The 14,876-nt window shown below is 38.2% G+C and overlaps 1 protein-coding gene across 4 annotated transcripts; it reads right to left on the reverse strand.

The window, feature by feature from the left end:
- Positions 1–336: 336 nt before the first annotated feature.
- LOC148018317 (uncharacterized) lies at positions 337–12,738 on the reverse strand. Of its 4 annotated transcripts, none has more exons than XM_087662002.1 (3): positions 12,557–12,738; positions 12,388–12,469; positions 337–646 (listed from the first exon to the last, which is right to left on the reverse strand). In XM_087662002.1, the coding sequence occupies exons 1-3, from the start codon at positions 12,676–12,678 to the stop codon at positions 623–625; spliced, it is 228 nt and encodes a 75-aa protein (XP_087518128.1). In that variant the 5' UTR covers positions 12,679–12,738; the 3' UTR covers positions 337–622. The 4 variants fall into 4 exon arrangements, with proteins under 4 accessions (XP_087518128.1, XP_087518126.1, XP_087518127.1 ...); XM_087662001.1 differs by lacking the exon at positions 337–646 and adding an exon at positions 5,067–5,204; XM_087662000.1 differs by having other exon boundaries at positions 12,388–12,738.
- Positions 12,739–14,876: the final 2,138 nt, after the last annotated feature.

Here is a 14,876-nt window from a genome sequence, read left to right on the forward strand (position 1 = left end):
AACCACATCGCATGCATTTTTCTTGATGAATATAATATAATTTACTTTGTTTCTATAAATAAATATTTATTGAATAAATGTGTGGCTTATGTAAGTGTAACGATAATATGTAGTACATAAATGACGCATTCACATATGTTAACATAATCCAATTTAATTATGTCGATGCATAGTACTGCACTTGCGATTGTGTATAGGCAATAACGTAACTCGTATCCATAAGTATTACTACTTTCGATACGTGCGTATATTAAACAAAAATTAAGAGTCGTGCATTTCAAGAAACAAAACAAAACAACTTTACTCAATTATTTGAATTCAGTACATATCCCATGAGATATTATATATATATATATATATATTCTAATGTAGTAGAGTATATAAAATATTTTGGCATTCCAAGATGCTATGATGCTATAACACTCATTACAAAACCTTGCATCATTAATCTCATAACTTATGGAGGAGTCCCCTTTCCGTGTTGAAGACGAACGATAAAGTTCATGTCTTTATCTATGATTGTGACGCACTTTGCATGGATGACTGCTAGATGTATATCATCAAACAAGTCGATGAAAAACCCCTCTGCAACCATTTGTAGAGCCTCCATAGTTGTCGCAGTCTACCTTCTTGCTAATGCGCCATCCTGCACTCGCACCCAAAATAGCAAAATAAGTAAAAGAAGAGAGGGAAGAGAGGAAGAAGAAGAAGAAAAAGAGGAGTGGGTGCAAAACCACCCACTTTCCAAAAGCCCCAAAAATAGTAGAGTGGGTTTTGGATGGGGAGTTTCCCTTGCTCACTTTGTAAAGTGACGGATAAGGGTGCACTTTTTGAATTTGCAATCAATCAAAAAAATTATAAATTTATTATTTTTTATTTTTTTACAAACTATATTCATAATTTGGTATGTAGAGGTATGATGCCCATCTCCGCCCATGTCCGCGCCTAATTTCAAAAAGTGTATGCACACACTCTAAGAAGGGCTTTGGCCGTCCGTCACTGACAGTGTAACCAGCCTTACTCCACAATGCCGCGCCTTCCTCCACGTTCGCTATCTGTGGCTCCCAACTCACCTTCTTCACCCCACACACGACCACCACCAGTACCTTACCCCCCAATGCCGCCCCTGCGCGAGATTACACCTGCTGCATTTGGCCACCCCATCCTTTTGCCTGTCGCTCAGTCTCCAAAGCATCACACCGCCGTTGCCCAGGCCCATCCTACCCCGGCTGTCTTGCGCCTCCCACCGCAGTCCCATAGACCACGCAGGCACCCAGTGAACCCTCTACACCCTGCCATTGGCACCTTCTGCCTCCTCGTCACGCTTTTACTTCATCGTGGCCACCGCCTTGGTCTAGCCTAGACATGTCCGGGCCGCCCTGGGGCCACCGCCTCAAGCCCGTCACACCTCCCTCTCCCACCAGCACTGTAAGTCGCTCGGCCTAGCCACTAGATCAGTCCGCCACTGCACCACACAGTTCTGCCAAGGCCAGCTCCCTACCGTCCCGCCAGGTCATACTCAAGGCCGCCAGTTCTCCACTATGCTACCTTCATCCAACAAAGCCACGACGCCTTGGCCATTGGACTCGCGGCTTCCTCCACTACCACTTTACTGGCCGTTGTTGTCGCCAGAGCTGCCTGGTTTGCGCCCCCATTGTCAACACCGCCACGGTTGGGCGTACCAACCAACACACACGTAAACAACCACTGCATAAATACACCCACACCACACACGCACCTCACAAAGCACATGCACACACATTAAGCCAACACACCCTCCATGTGCACCCACGCATACACCCCATGTGTACACAAATACTTAGCTCACATTCCACGTGAACCTTATCCTTACATAGTACACTAATCCCACATGCACTACACATGCACTCCATGTGCACAGCATATTATATACACACAACACACACACTGCACCATACACACACTTACACCCCTAATTAACATGCAGACACACATATATTTAATGTACATGCATACACGTACACACACACTCACACCCTTAATGTACATGCATACACACATCATATACACTAGGGGCACTAGGTTACCATATGGCAACTTACATGCACACTACTTGCAACGCACCTACGACTAGTAGGCTTTCCATGCACCCCTAGCACTACCGTGTTTACATGGAGTCAAGGAGAGAGAGGGAGTAAAAGTGGCATGCAAAGTGCACGTGTAAAACCCATGGGCATAGGCGTCCACACACACATGGTGCATGTGTAACATCTCATATACACATTGCACATGTTCACACGACCATAATGTAGCCAACTAGACCTCGTATACATTCGATTACACACATGCACATCTGTGTACATTCTATCGCAATTGTGTGTATTCGTGTGCATTAGACTATACACCTGTACATCCATTTATATTGTAGTATACTCATCAATACTTGCAGTCACTTGTGCATCCACCACCCCACATAGTGCATCCATAATTTACATCACATTTCAATGTATTCATGTGTGCATCTGACTGCACACATGTGCATCTGTGTGTGTCTGACTACACATAGTGTGTTTGACCGCACACATCACATTTTGCATTGTGTATCCATTTATGTATCCATACATCCATAGTGTGCATCACACCTGCATTATAAGCACCCATGTGCATTCATGTGTGCATCCGACTAGACATGTGTACCTCCATGTGTGTCTATCCACACACATATTTGTATCTACCTACTGTGACATCCAAAGATCCACATATGTATCCACAACCCCGTATCCATCCGTTCACATGTATGCAAACACTCATAGTACCCTACACATATATAGTATACATTAAGCATCTATTCACGCACACTCATTGTACTTCATAGTGCATTGGGCACATATGTATACCTACTACACCCTCCACACATCTTAGTCACATCTAAACACCTAGTCATGCACACCACATAGAGTGCATCCACCCTACTTTTAGGCACATTCATATGTATGTTAGGATATTTGAGTGCATTTAATGTGCTCGCACACTATACTCGTTCACACACATGTAGTGCACTTACATACTAACCATGCCTAGCACATAGTCATACTAGACCCTTGCCTAGGAACACTTCATGCTTAAGCATCTCGTTTTCCTACCACACATCTTGCATTAGTGCAAATAAAATATACCTAAACTCATGTGCTTAACAGAATAGGTACATTTGCAAATAGTGCACATAGTTCATATATATCTAGGGTTTGCACATATAAGCACACATTCACACACACATGCTAACTCATGCATTCACCCTAGGAACCACACATCCATGCATTTGGACTACACAACTTGTCCACAAGCACCTAGAACCAAGGCATGTAGGTTAAATCATACCAATGTACTTGTGAAACTTTGTTGCGCAATAAATCTTGAATCAGGGCTATTAAACTCAAAGAGAAACTGGAAGGAGTTGAACAAGAAAGACTCAGGCTAGGATGAACCAAAGGATGCGTGAAGCTAATGAAATCGGAAACTCAAGAGCCAACACAAGCAATTGGTATCACAATCCAAGTGTTGCAAGATCCACAAGTGTTTGAAAATAAAAGAAATCCTACGTGCACACTATGCACTTGCACAAAATTAAAATCAAGGAGAAGTGTGAGTCTTTGTTTGTGCTAGTCAACACACAATTGTGGAAATTGGAACAAACAAAAAAGAAAAGTCGAGGGATATATAAAAGGAAATCCACAAGCACTTAATACCAAAAACAAACCTAGACCTTGTAACCTTCTTTTTCTATGTAGTTTTTTACCGCCATCACACATTAGAAACCCTAATGCAAATTGGAAGTCTTAGACATGCAATGATCATGCATCCTTTTCAATATACTACAAAGTTAATACCCTTCAATGTAGCCATTGACTTGAATGCTCAAGGAACAGATTGGTTAGCTACCACTGTAAGAAGCGATCGAATTGGGTGCCACATAACTGCCAGAGCTCAACCTCATAGAACACTCCATCTAAATCAAATCACCCTTCACTCTTCCAAGGATTGAAACTCAAGTAGAAATCGCATGCTTAGAAAAGCAAAACTTCTTCTTCAACTCCACAATTTGACAAACAAACTCCATGATAAAATGTAAACTCTATGTACCCAACTGAGGCAAAACCCAACCAGCATATAGTAACCCGCGTGATACTCATGCAAGGGAATGCTGGCATTGAATAAATGGACGGTGCGATTGTACAATCTCTATCGGCATGAACGAGACCAAAGTCAATGAAACTTGCTTATGCTCATGTGAACCCCCTCTTGGAAGGAGATCAAGATGAAATTGTTATATTGGAATTATGGCAAAAAATTTTAAAGTATCCCTTCTTTCCCCTAGCCGATGGTCGTGCTGGAGGAGAGGGAGAGAGGTGCTTATGACTAAGCATCTAGCTGGAGCCATGGGGGGGTTAATCCAATGCAACAGGCCGCGTGTGAGTCGCATGAAGACTATCCTCCACAATCACCACAAGATAACTCTTGAGAAGAGCACCGGTTCTGATACCATGTGAAGATATACTAGGGTTTGCACTAAAGAAACATAGCATATATGACCACGACTGAAACACAAACTCAAACCCTAAGTGCAAAGCACAAACACAAAACTCAAAGCTCAAACGCAAAGATAAGCATAGAGATAAAAAACTATGAAGTGAACAAATGTTGTAAATGAATGTATTGCCCAAGGACAAAGCTATGGAGTGTCAGAGAGTGACGTCCATCGAAGACAAATCCCAAGTGTTGTGACTACCAATTGAAGTGACAAAGTGAGAAAAACACCAAATACTCGTCATCAAAGTGTAAGAAGATTGAGGCAACTATAAAGGATGATGGTTGACGATGTGGGCGACACCAAAAAGCTACAAATGCAATAGAGGATGAGCCGCCAAAAGGATGGAGAAGCATGCTAGCTGCCACCAAGTGAGGGGAAGGCCAAACACAAACAGCAAGTCACTTGAAGATGTGAAGGGCTGCCACCTGACGCCAGGGATTGTGGAGTCTAAACACAAGCAACAAGAGGAGTTGCCGATGACAGGGATGCCATACGCCACTAGAAGGAGGGCGACAAATATGGAAGAAGGTGCCGGGCAGCACTAAAGGAGCTGCGGAAGGAGTGGTGGTAGTCGCGAAGGTAGGACCACCACGTGGATGAAGGCTAATGGCTGAAAATTGCACACAAGGGTGAAAACCTGCACAAAAAGAATGAGGCTCCACAATCATGACTTATTGCACATGTCAGTATATATTGCACATTGTCAGTATATTGCACATTGTCAGTATATATATGCATTAGAAAGAGCCCTCCCAATGCATGGAGGAGAGATTGCACCCAATTTGTGGCATACCTCACCTTTTATATTTCCTTCTATTTTCTTCTATTCTTGTGTATACAGTTTCAATTTTGTGCAAGAGAGCTATCAATTTTTGGTTTCTGGTGGATTAATAGCATTTGTATTAGAGTTCAACACTGATTAATGGACATGTTGTTAAAGAGAATCATATCTACTCTTAGATATTCATGCTTTTTCCCACTTTGCAAACACAGATAGCCATTTGTTAATTCCATGTCTCTTCTCCTCCTTATTTGGATCTTGTACTCATCTCCCTGAAGGATAAGCACTCTCTTTTTCCTCTCTATATGATGACAAAGTCTCCTTACCTTTACTAGAAAGGAGAGAATTTATTTAACTTCCATGGATGCCTTTTCAAAGCATATTCTCATGACACATTCTCTTCCCTATTAAGAAAATAGAGTTTCTATTTGAGAGCCTTCAGGGTTGTGGAGAGAGAGAGAGAGGGAGGGAGGGAGGGAGGGAGGGAGGGAGGGAGAGAGGGAGAGAGAGAGAGAGAGAGAGAGAGAGAGAGAGAGAGAGAGAGAGAGAGAGAGAGAGAGAGAGAGAGAGAGAGAGAGAGAGAGAGAGAGAGGTTAAAGTTTCAAGGCTAGAGAGTAAATTTGAGGGTCATCATTGATTGGATGGGTTGAAAATATTATTGATTGACATTTGACTTGATGTGGCTATCTAGTCTCTCCACTTTCTTTTGCATAGTTCTAATAGGCTACTGCATTGAAAAATGCATTGGGTGCAATCTTTGACTCTTTCTCTAAATATTTTTTGCCTATCAAATTGAAGATGCATGTCTATAGAAGGGGTACATTATAATTACTTCATCCTAAAACAAAAGAAAATGAAAAATAATATTTTTTTTGCTACTCTAATTACATTGTGACTAGTAATAGCCTCTAATGTTTTATAAACCTAAATTGTTATTTAAGTCTTATCATGGTTTCCATCTCCTTACTCAAAACTTTATATTCTTATATTTAATAACCATTCAAGGTCTCTATTACCTTTCCTTTTCACTTAGCATACCTATCAAGTGATTGATTTAGCTTAACATTTAATTGTCAAAACACAAGAATATTCAAGAGCTTATCTATGTCTATAGTGATAATTTTCTTTACCATCATGGATTTGTATCTCAAAGTCTTACCAATTGGTTGTTGTTGCACTAGCTTTACAAGTTGTGATAAGAAATTTTTTCTAGTAAGAGTTACACATTAAAATCCCAAGATATGGATTCCAACATCAACTAAGTCTATTCTTCTTTTCTAGAAGTTACTCTTCAGTAGTAAGTCTACTTAATTCAACATAATTTAACTTAGGTCACACATGTTCTATAAGAACATAAACAAGAATGGACCCAAGTATCCCAAGATGAAGATGATTACATAAGATACTATCGTGTTGCTACATGGACACACTGTGAAAAACCCTCGATTGCATCATCATCCGTCTTTCTTTATATTAATCTAGAGAGTCAATATAACATAAGTAATTAGTGTTAGTGTCCATAGTATAGATGGTTCAAATTTACGGGATTTTTGAATCATTTTATCCTATTTATGATATTTTTTACATTATTTCTTGCAAATATCATAAAAGGGGTAGAAAACTTCAAGAATAGGGTGTCTTATATAAAGCAAGTTACTTTTTAGCCACTTTTGGAGATCTCATGTAAAAAGGACTCGTGAATTCGGGTCACACATGATCACAGTTTTCAAGCAGCAAACACCACTCTCGATGGAAGGAAAAGAGAATGAGAAATGTGGGAGAGTTCTAGTTAGGTGTCTTGGGATTTTAACCACCTTTCAAAACCAACAAAACCACCCATTTTGATGTTTGAGTAGCAGAGTAGAAGCTAGTATTTGGTATGGATTTTTTGATATTATAGGGTGAAACAGGACACGGTGAAGGGAAGACTCATCATAAATAGGTTTTCTTAATCAAGTATTGGTTTTGGAATACTTTGAGTCTCTGATATCTTATATGTGTGTTATTTCATCTCTCGTTAGTCTCTACTCTATGTAATCTCTATCATCATTTCTACTCTCATATAAAAGAATTACTAATCTCTTACTATCATTAATCCTCATGTAAGAATCTCTCTAACGTTATTTGGGTATTTGATCCAGTTGGATGCAACTGTGATACATACCGGAGGATGTGCACATTCAGAGGAGGGGGTGGATGTCGTGCTGCTATTCGCATACTTTGAAAAATCCTCGAGTGCATCATCATCAAGATTTCTTATTAATCTAGAGAGTTAATGTCATATTAGTCATTAGTGTTAGTGTCCATAGTATGGATGGTTCAAAATGACAAGATTTTTGGACAATGTTAGCCTATTTTTGATATTTTGGACATTATTACTTGTAGATATCCTTAAAAGGTTTAGAAAACATATAGAAAGCAACTGGCCTTTCAACCAGTTTTGACAAATCTCATAAAAAAAGAAGGGCTCTCAAATTCCAATGGCATGTGATTGTAGTTTTCAGCACAATCTTTCGCAACCAACAAAACCATGTGATTTGCCATTTGAGCAGTAGAGCAGTATAAGCTAGTAATTGGTGCAAAGTTTTTGGGTATAATAGGGTGAAACAGAAGACGATGTAGGGGAGACTCATTTAAACATGTTTTCTAAATCAAGGATTGGTTTTGGGATACTTTGAGCCTCTAATCTCTTACATGTGTGTTTCATTTCTTATTGTCTTTACTCTATGTAATCTCTATCATCATCTCAGCTCTCATACAAGAAATTTTCTAATCTCTTACTATTGTTAATCCTAATTTAAGAATCTCTCTAACATCATATATATTTATCTATTCATTACTACTCTTTTTGACTCTCACAACCAAAGACCCAGTGTCTTCCAAGCATCCGTACACATTATCTTGACAATGCATTCTTTGTAGTGTTTACAATGCACAATAAGCACAAAAGGAGAAAGGAGTTAGCCATATGAATTGTCAATTTACAAAATTTGGTGGCTATAAAGATGCCAAAGTTATATTGTCATGGTTTAGTTAGTTTGGCTATTATTTCAATAAAGCTTTTCTTTTGTGAAATGTTCTCCATAACTAAGCCTACTATATGGGATGACTTCTAGTCCAAGGTGAAAGACTCATTTCTACCACCGCAACTTCATTTATAGGCTAAATGTAACTAGGCCCACTTACCATGGAAAGACAGAGATATTATAGCATGTTGGAAAATGTTATTAAGGATATGTTAGATTAGATATATGAAGATCATTTGTAGCTGGGAATTCAAACAAAACTACATACTTTTCAACCTTAATTGATACACTCACTAATTGTTTGATCAATGCTCTTGTACTTTAATTACTTGATTTTAAACAATTTTACTCTCTAGTCGAGATTGACACTACTGGATTAAACATAGATAAGTTAATGCAAAATGACTATCCTATTGCCTATGAAAACTAAAAAGTGAAATCTTTCGAACCAAATTATAATATATAAAAATGATTTTCTAGTTATTGTGCGTGATTTAGACATATGGAAACATTATCTTATGGGATTTGAAGTTTGTATCAAGGCTAACTAATGTCCCATTAAAAACGTGATTTCCCAGTTTCTAAACTAGCTTCTTTTATATAAAGATTCACTATCTTATGGGATTTGAAGTTCATATTAAGACTAACCAATGTTCCATTAAAAATGTGGCGCTTTCCTAGTCTCTAAATTAGCTTCATTTATATAAAGCTTTCATCCTATAAAGTACTACTAGCTTAAGCACATTAATGTTGATCTCGATACACTTAATCATAGACCTCATGACAATGTTTCATCATGTTAAAAAATTGTCCTTGATAAGATCAAGAATGTCTACTTCAATCATTTTTCTGCTATTCAAAATCAAACTTTTGACTCAATGAATTCTACGTATGCATCTAATGATGAATTTGGTAATGTATGCAGACAATTTTAGAATACAAATATAGTTCTAATAACATTGCTAAAAAATTCTAGTTATAGATATAGCTACTTCATTTGCCACTAGAAAGATTGCCATATCTAGAATTTAAAGGAAGCATCTATCCATACAAGTGTATAATATTTTCTTGCTTCAAAGGGCTAATACTTATACTTCAATTTTCCTACAACAAGACACCTATGATAAGGAATCTTTCATGTATGTTGTAGGAAAGTTTCATCTATGGAGGACATAGGTGGACATGAGCGAATTTGGTGGACATAAATGTAAGCAATTCCTTTTGAGGTAATATATGATAAGGAATTACCTACACCTATGTCCACCATATTCACTTATGTACTCATAGAGCTAATTGATTAGCCAATGGTCATATGAAAATATTTTATGAAGTCATTGATAAGAGTCAACAATCATAATTGTGGTACATTTTTCAATAGAATAAAAAATGAAAATCTATGACATTCAAAGAAAACGATTTGATATGGTTTCAAATTGAGAAACAAATATTGAAATATATTAAACAACATCATAAAATTAAACTTGCTTGGTGATATTATGGAGGTTTTAGAATTGTTCACAACATTAATGATAATTCTTTTCAATTAGAAATCCCACCTCATTGGCATACCCATAACCCTTTTCATATTAGTTTACTAAAACCCTTTAAAAGGAATCCACTTATTACTTTAGTGATTGATGATCTGCTACAATTTGATAAATGTAATGAGGTTTTAATCCCTAGGATCATTATTCAATATGATAAAAATAGTACTTGTACTGGTGATGAATGCAATTGTTACTTTATTAAATATAATAACCATTCAGTAGAAGAATCCCAATAGATTGAGAAAACATCTCTTTCTCTAACATATGATAATGTAATCCTTACCTACCAATGAACAAGCACATTAAAATTTTAATCAAACATCAATTTGCCACATTAGATAGTGTTTGTGATCCATGGTTACTTATTCTTGTAAGAAGTTGGGAAGAATAAGGATTTAGTATTTGAATAATATTGATGATATGCCATGTCACACTAACATTGGTATAAAAGGAGAGGACATGTAATTTTTCCTATCTTTTTCACACATTAATATATTATTGTCATTCTTCTCTCATCTAACTCACAGCTTCAATGACTTCTTTCTCTTTCATGTCTTTCTCTCTCCTCGTCACTCTATTTCTCTCTCTTCCGCAATCTTCTCTCTCCATTCCACTTATCAATGTGAATAATATTGATGATATGCCATGTCACACTGACATTGGTATAAAAGGAGAGGACATGTAATTTTTTCTATCTTTTTGAGACATTAATACATTACTGTCCTTCTTCTCTCATCTTGCTCACATTTTCAATGGCTTCTTTCTCTTTCATGTCTTTCTCTCTCCTATTCTAGTCTTTCTCTCTCCTTTTCACTCTATTTCTCTCTCGTCTACACTCTTTGTTCTCTCTTCTACAGTCTTCTCTCTCCTCTTCCTCTTTCTCCAGTCCACTTCTTGACAGAAAATTTGGGAAATCTATCATCATCACAAATGGATATGTGTTTACTTCAATTCCATGTGTATTTGAACATATCATTTTGAAGACATAATTTGCAATGTGCTTCGTGTACTTATCATAGATCTTAAGAGGAGAATGATCATGTGAGCATCTAATATTGAATATCAAAGATTGCTAACTATTTCCAATGTAAAAAATAGAGACCTAAGCATATCTTATGCACCTTAAGCCTTGGTTAGCACTTTTTCTTATAATAGGCAAAAGGATGGATAAACACTCCTAGAATGGGACTCATGCTAGCTTTGTAGTCAACATTAACAAAAGTTATATTTCATGACCAAAGCTCTACATAACATCTCCCTAAGATTGTTATGAGTGGCATACTTACATTAGAGGATATAAATTGTACTAATGATGATCTCCTTGTTGTATATTTCACTAAAGATGAATAGCATACCCAAATATCTTATCTTTAGATTGAAGTACTTAGCTACTTCAATTTAAAACCTTTACATTACAATGATTAGTTACTTAGTACCATGGTAAGTCTTTTGATTGCTAGATGGTACCTACTAGAACTTAAGTATTCTTAATGAATGAGTGGGGGAAGCAGGGGGGAAGGGAAGCATCCACCAAAATTAAATAGTTGCACCCATAAATTATATTTCCTTGACGACTTAATATTGCAAACTTGCTTTACACATGACTAAAATAGACTAGAGAGAGGAGAGAAACAAAATTACACAAAGACTCAAAATGAGCAACTTAATCAAATGTTGTAGTGGGCTTAATTGCATCCTAGCTACATATGTTTGAGAAAGGAAGTGTTTGAATCTTTATGAACATCTACGTTGGATTTTGAAGTTCCAAGGATATTATTGGTACCGGATCCACATACTAGAACAATGATTGTGTTCTTTTCTTAAGATTCTCAGCCTTCATATGGGAAACAAAATGGAACATAATACATGTGTTTCAAGGAAAGAGTTGATAGTTGTAGACAACATATTAGTGATCAAATCTTAGGTTTTCATTACGAATTAGGTGTCTCTACATTTGTACATTTTCATAAAAGAGGTTCCCAAATAGTTCTTAGAATCATATTATATAAGCTTGGATATGGGGGTCGAGTTCTTCAATCAAGGTCGAGAGAAAAAAGTCTCCCAAAAGAAAAGGGCAGCCTAATCTATGTCATCCTAGTTTGGGTGGATCACGTTTATGAGGGTATACGTTAGCTTCACAAAAAACTCTCTTGGAGGCAATTCTTGCTTATAAGGGTGTAATTTAGCTTCAGATGAAACTCTCCGAGAGGCAATTGTTCGCATTTTTTAGAAACATATGTAGTGCGACAGAACTAGATGGACACACTGCAAGGACCAGCTAGTTGCTAGTTGCATAGGTTACGTCTGTACTGACCTCGACCTTGCGCACTTCAAGTACAAAAATTTTGTACTTCTAACAGTTCAATTAATGTACGTTCAAAAAAGAGTATCTACATAGAGTATGAAGTATGAACGAAATCATAAGCAGAGCGTAGACAAGAAGGGATCGTCAGCAGAAGCTCTTACTCGATCTTGATGGTTCGACTGAACTGTAGATGCTGAATCTAGTTGGCGACGCAAGTATCGCTGTACAATCTCCTTCATACCTCTGCGAGAACAGGACACTGTCACAGAACTGCAGTGGAGAGAAGTTATCTTGTAACGACTGATGAAAGGTCGCCAGGGGCTGGCGTACTGGAAGGGGATACGGCCGCAGCGGCGCTTGCAGAAGGTCACGTTGCGAATGGTTGTGTTGTCGATACGCCTCAGCTGGACCTTGCCACAGCCCATCTCTCTCTCTCTCTCTCGACTTTTCATCTCCTCGTCTGAGCTCAGTATGTCCTCGTAATGCGCGCTCTCGCGGGCCGCCACTCACTTGAAAAGATCTACCATAAATGAGTCACCGTTAGAAATCAGGTTTAAGATATGTTATGTGGCAGTGCCACAAGCCTAAATTTTGCAGGTTGCAACACCCTTCAAATCCCCGGGGTTTTGCCCTTCTCGAGAAGGGTGATACATATATTAACCTTCAAAAGAAATGTAAGAATTTTACAAAAATAGTTATATGCCCTTCCAAACTTTTTAAAAAGAAAAGGAGAGGTCCTCTAAGACCTTCTAAATGAAAAGTTGGGCAACCTTTTTTTAAAAGGTTAATATATGTATCACCGATCTCGAGAAAGGTAAGAAAAGAAAATTGTGTAGAGAGAAATACATGTGAACGAGAAAGAAAGAAATAAATAAATATTGACGTGCACTTTTTTGCAGACGGCCACAGGCTCCCAGCATATGCTATATGGCATCATGCATGGCCTACCTATGCGAGAGCGCGCGCTGCCCCTCAAGACTATCTTGCATGGGTATTCAATGAAGGAGAGAGTTGGGATCCACGGTTGAAAAGGCACCACGCGTATCGAAGAGATGTGGGGTGTTGAAATGGATGTCTGTGCACTTTATCGGCGCGGCCAAAGTAAACTAGGCCAAAATAGTAAACTAGGCCCGAAAAGTAAACTAGGCCAGAAAATCGGGCGTTAACGAATTTGACGAATAGCTCCTCGAACTGCCCACTGATGATTTTGACGCTTCAGCCCACAGACGTTCTTCCTACTTGTGCCGTTCTTCCTGCCACAGGGCATTCCTGCTTGTGCCATTCTTTCCCCCACAGGGCATTCCTTAGAGATTGTCATTCTTCCTCTAATCCTATAATCCTTGCTTGTGACATTCTTCCTCCCATGAGGCATTCCTTAGAGATTGTCATTCCCTTCCCCTCAATAGCCTCATTGTTAGTTACCAACACATGGACTGCCAGGTTGCATCAAGTCTTGTGAATGGAGCGATAATCAGCTGTTGGTCGCACTTGGATGCTTGATCAAGTCGTCACAAGTTATAGTTGCATCGGTTTCAATAGAACCTATTTTCAAGGCTATATATTACGCATCACAGAGTGGACTCTAGTTCGAAAACATACATCAATCTGCATAATCAGTGCGTCTCTCCACTTGGGCTATAAATCTAAATGCAATCAATAATATTTTCTTATTGTTTGTCATCGAATGTACGTATCGATTGGAGTTTCTTTCTGTATTTGACTTTAAGCTCCTAGTTTCTCATGTCGAATGCACGCATCTATTGGAGTTTCTTTCTAGGGTATGTTCTTGGAAAATTATAACTGGAGGGATGGATTCCCCTTCTGCATTGTGTATGCAACAAAGCTTTGTTTGATTAGTAGGATTTTTGTAACTTCTAAATGTTACCTCTACCTATGAACAACAAAGAGTGATTTTTTATGAGACTGTCTAGTGATGATGATGTTGCATGTTGTAGTACGTTGATGGAATGGAAGAGTTTTCAACATCCTGCTTGTATTGTAGTCAGCTTGTTCTGTAATGGAAATCTTTCATGCTTGTCATGCGATCATGCTCGATAAAGTACTTGTTGTGGCCATGCTGTGATCATGGTATACTCATGCCATGATCACGCCATACCGTTTTTTGTTCTGTTTAAGGGATCAGACCATACCGTCTAGCTATAGTATGAGTTGTCTAAAAATCTTGTGCAATTTCCTTGTCTTGACATTGAGTCAAGCTATAAAGCTAAATACAGGGTAACCTTTATAGCTATGAGGGACTATGTTTAGTTTTGCTAGTTGCTACCAAATCTTCATGTATTAAATGTCTGGATTTGTAAATGACAAACTTTTTATGCAGTTACTTATTTGTAATAAGACTTGGTTATGTCAAAAAAATATCTCGCAGGAAACAATGACACATACACGCTCCCAAAAGAATCAAATGAGGTTGCATTCAAGGTTGAGTACGAAGCCTTAGGAGCATTAACAACAAACCATGTCAATATCGCAACATCCGATGATGTTGATGTGGGTTACAACGGGGCTGCTACAAATACATGCACCGTAAGTTTGTTGATTTGACATTGAATTGCATTTTTTTCATTGCAGACATGAAATAGTTATTGTGCTTCACACTGTGCTTGCCTTTGTGTTCTTTCCATTTTAGGAG

This window comes from Lygodium microphyllum, chromosome 21 (genome assembly GCF_053477565.2).
Source record: "Lygodium microphyllum isolate KBCC chromosome 21, Lygodium_microphyllum_v1.1.10, whole genome shotgun sequence".
Classification (NCBI taxonomy): Eukaryota; Viridiplantae; Streptophyta; class Polypodiopsida; order Schizaeales; family Lygodiaceae; genus Lygodium; species Lygodium microphyllum.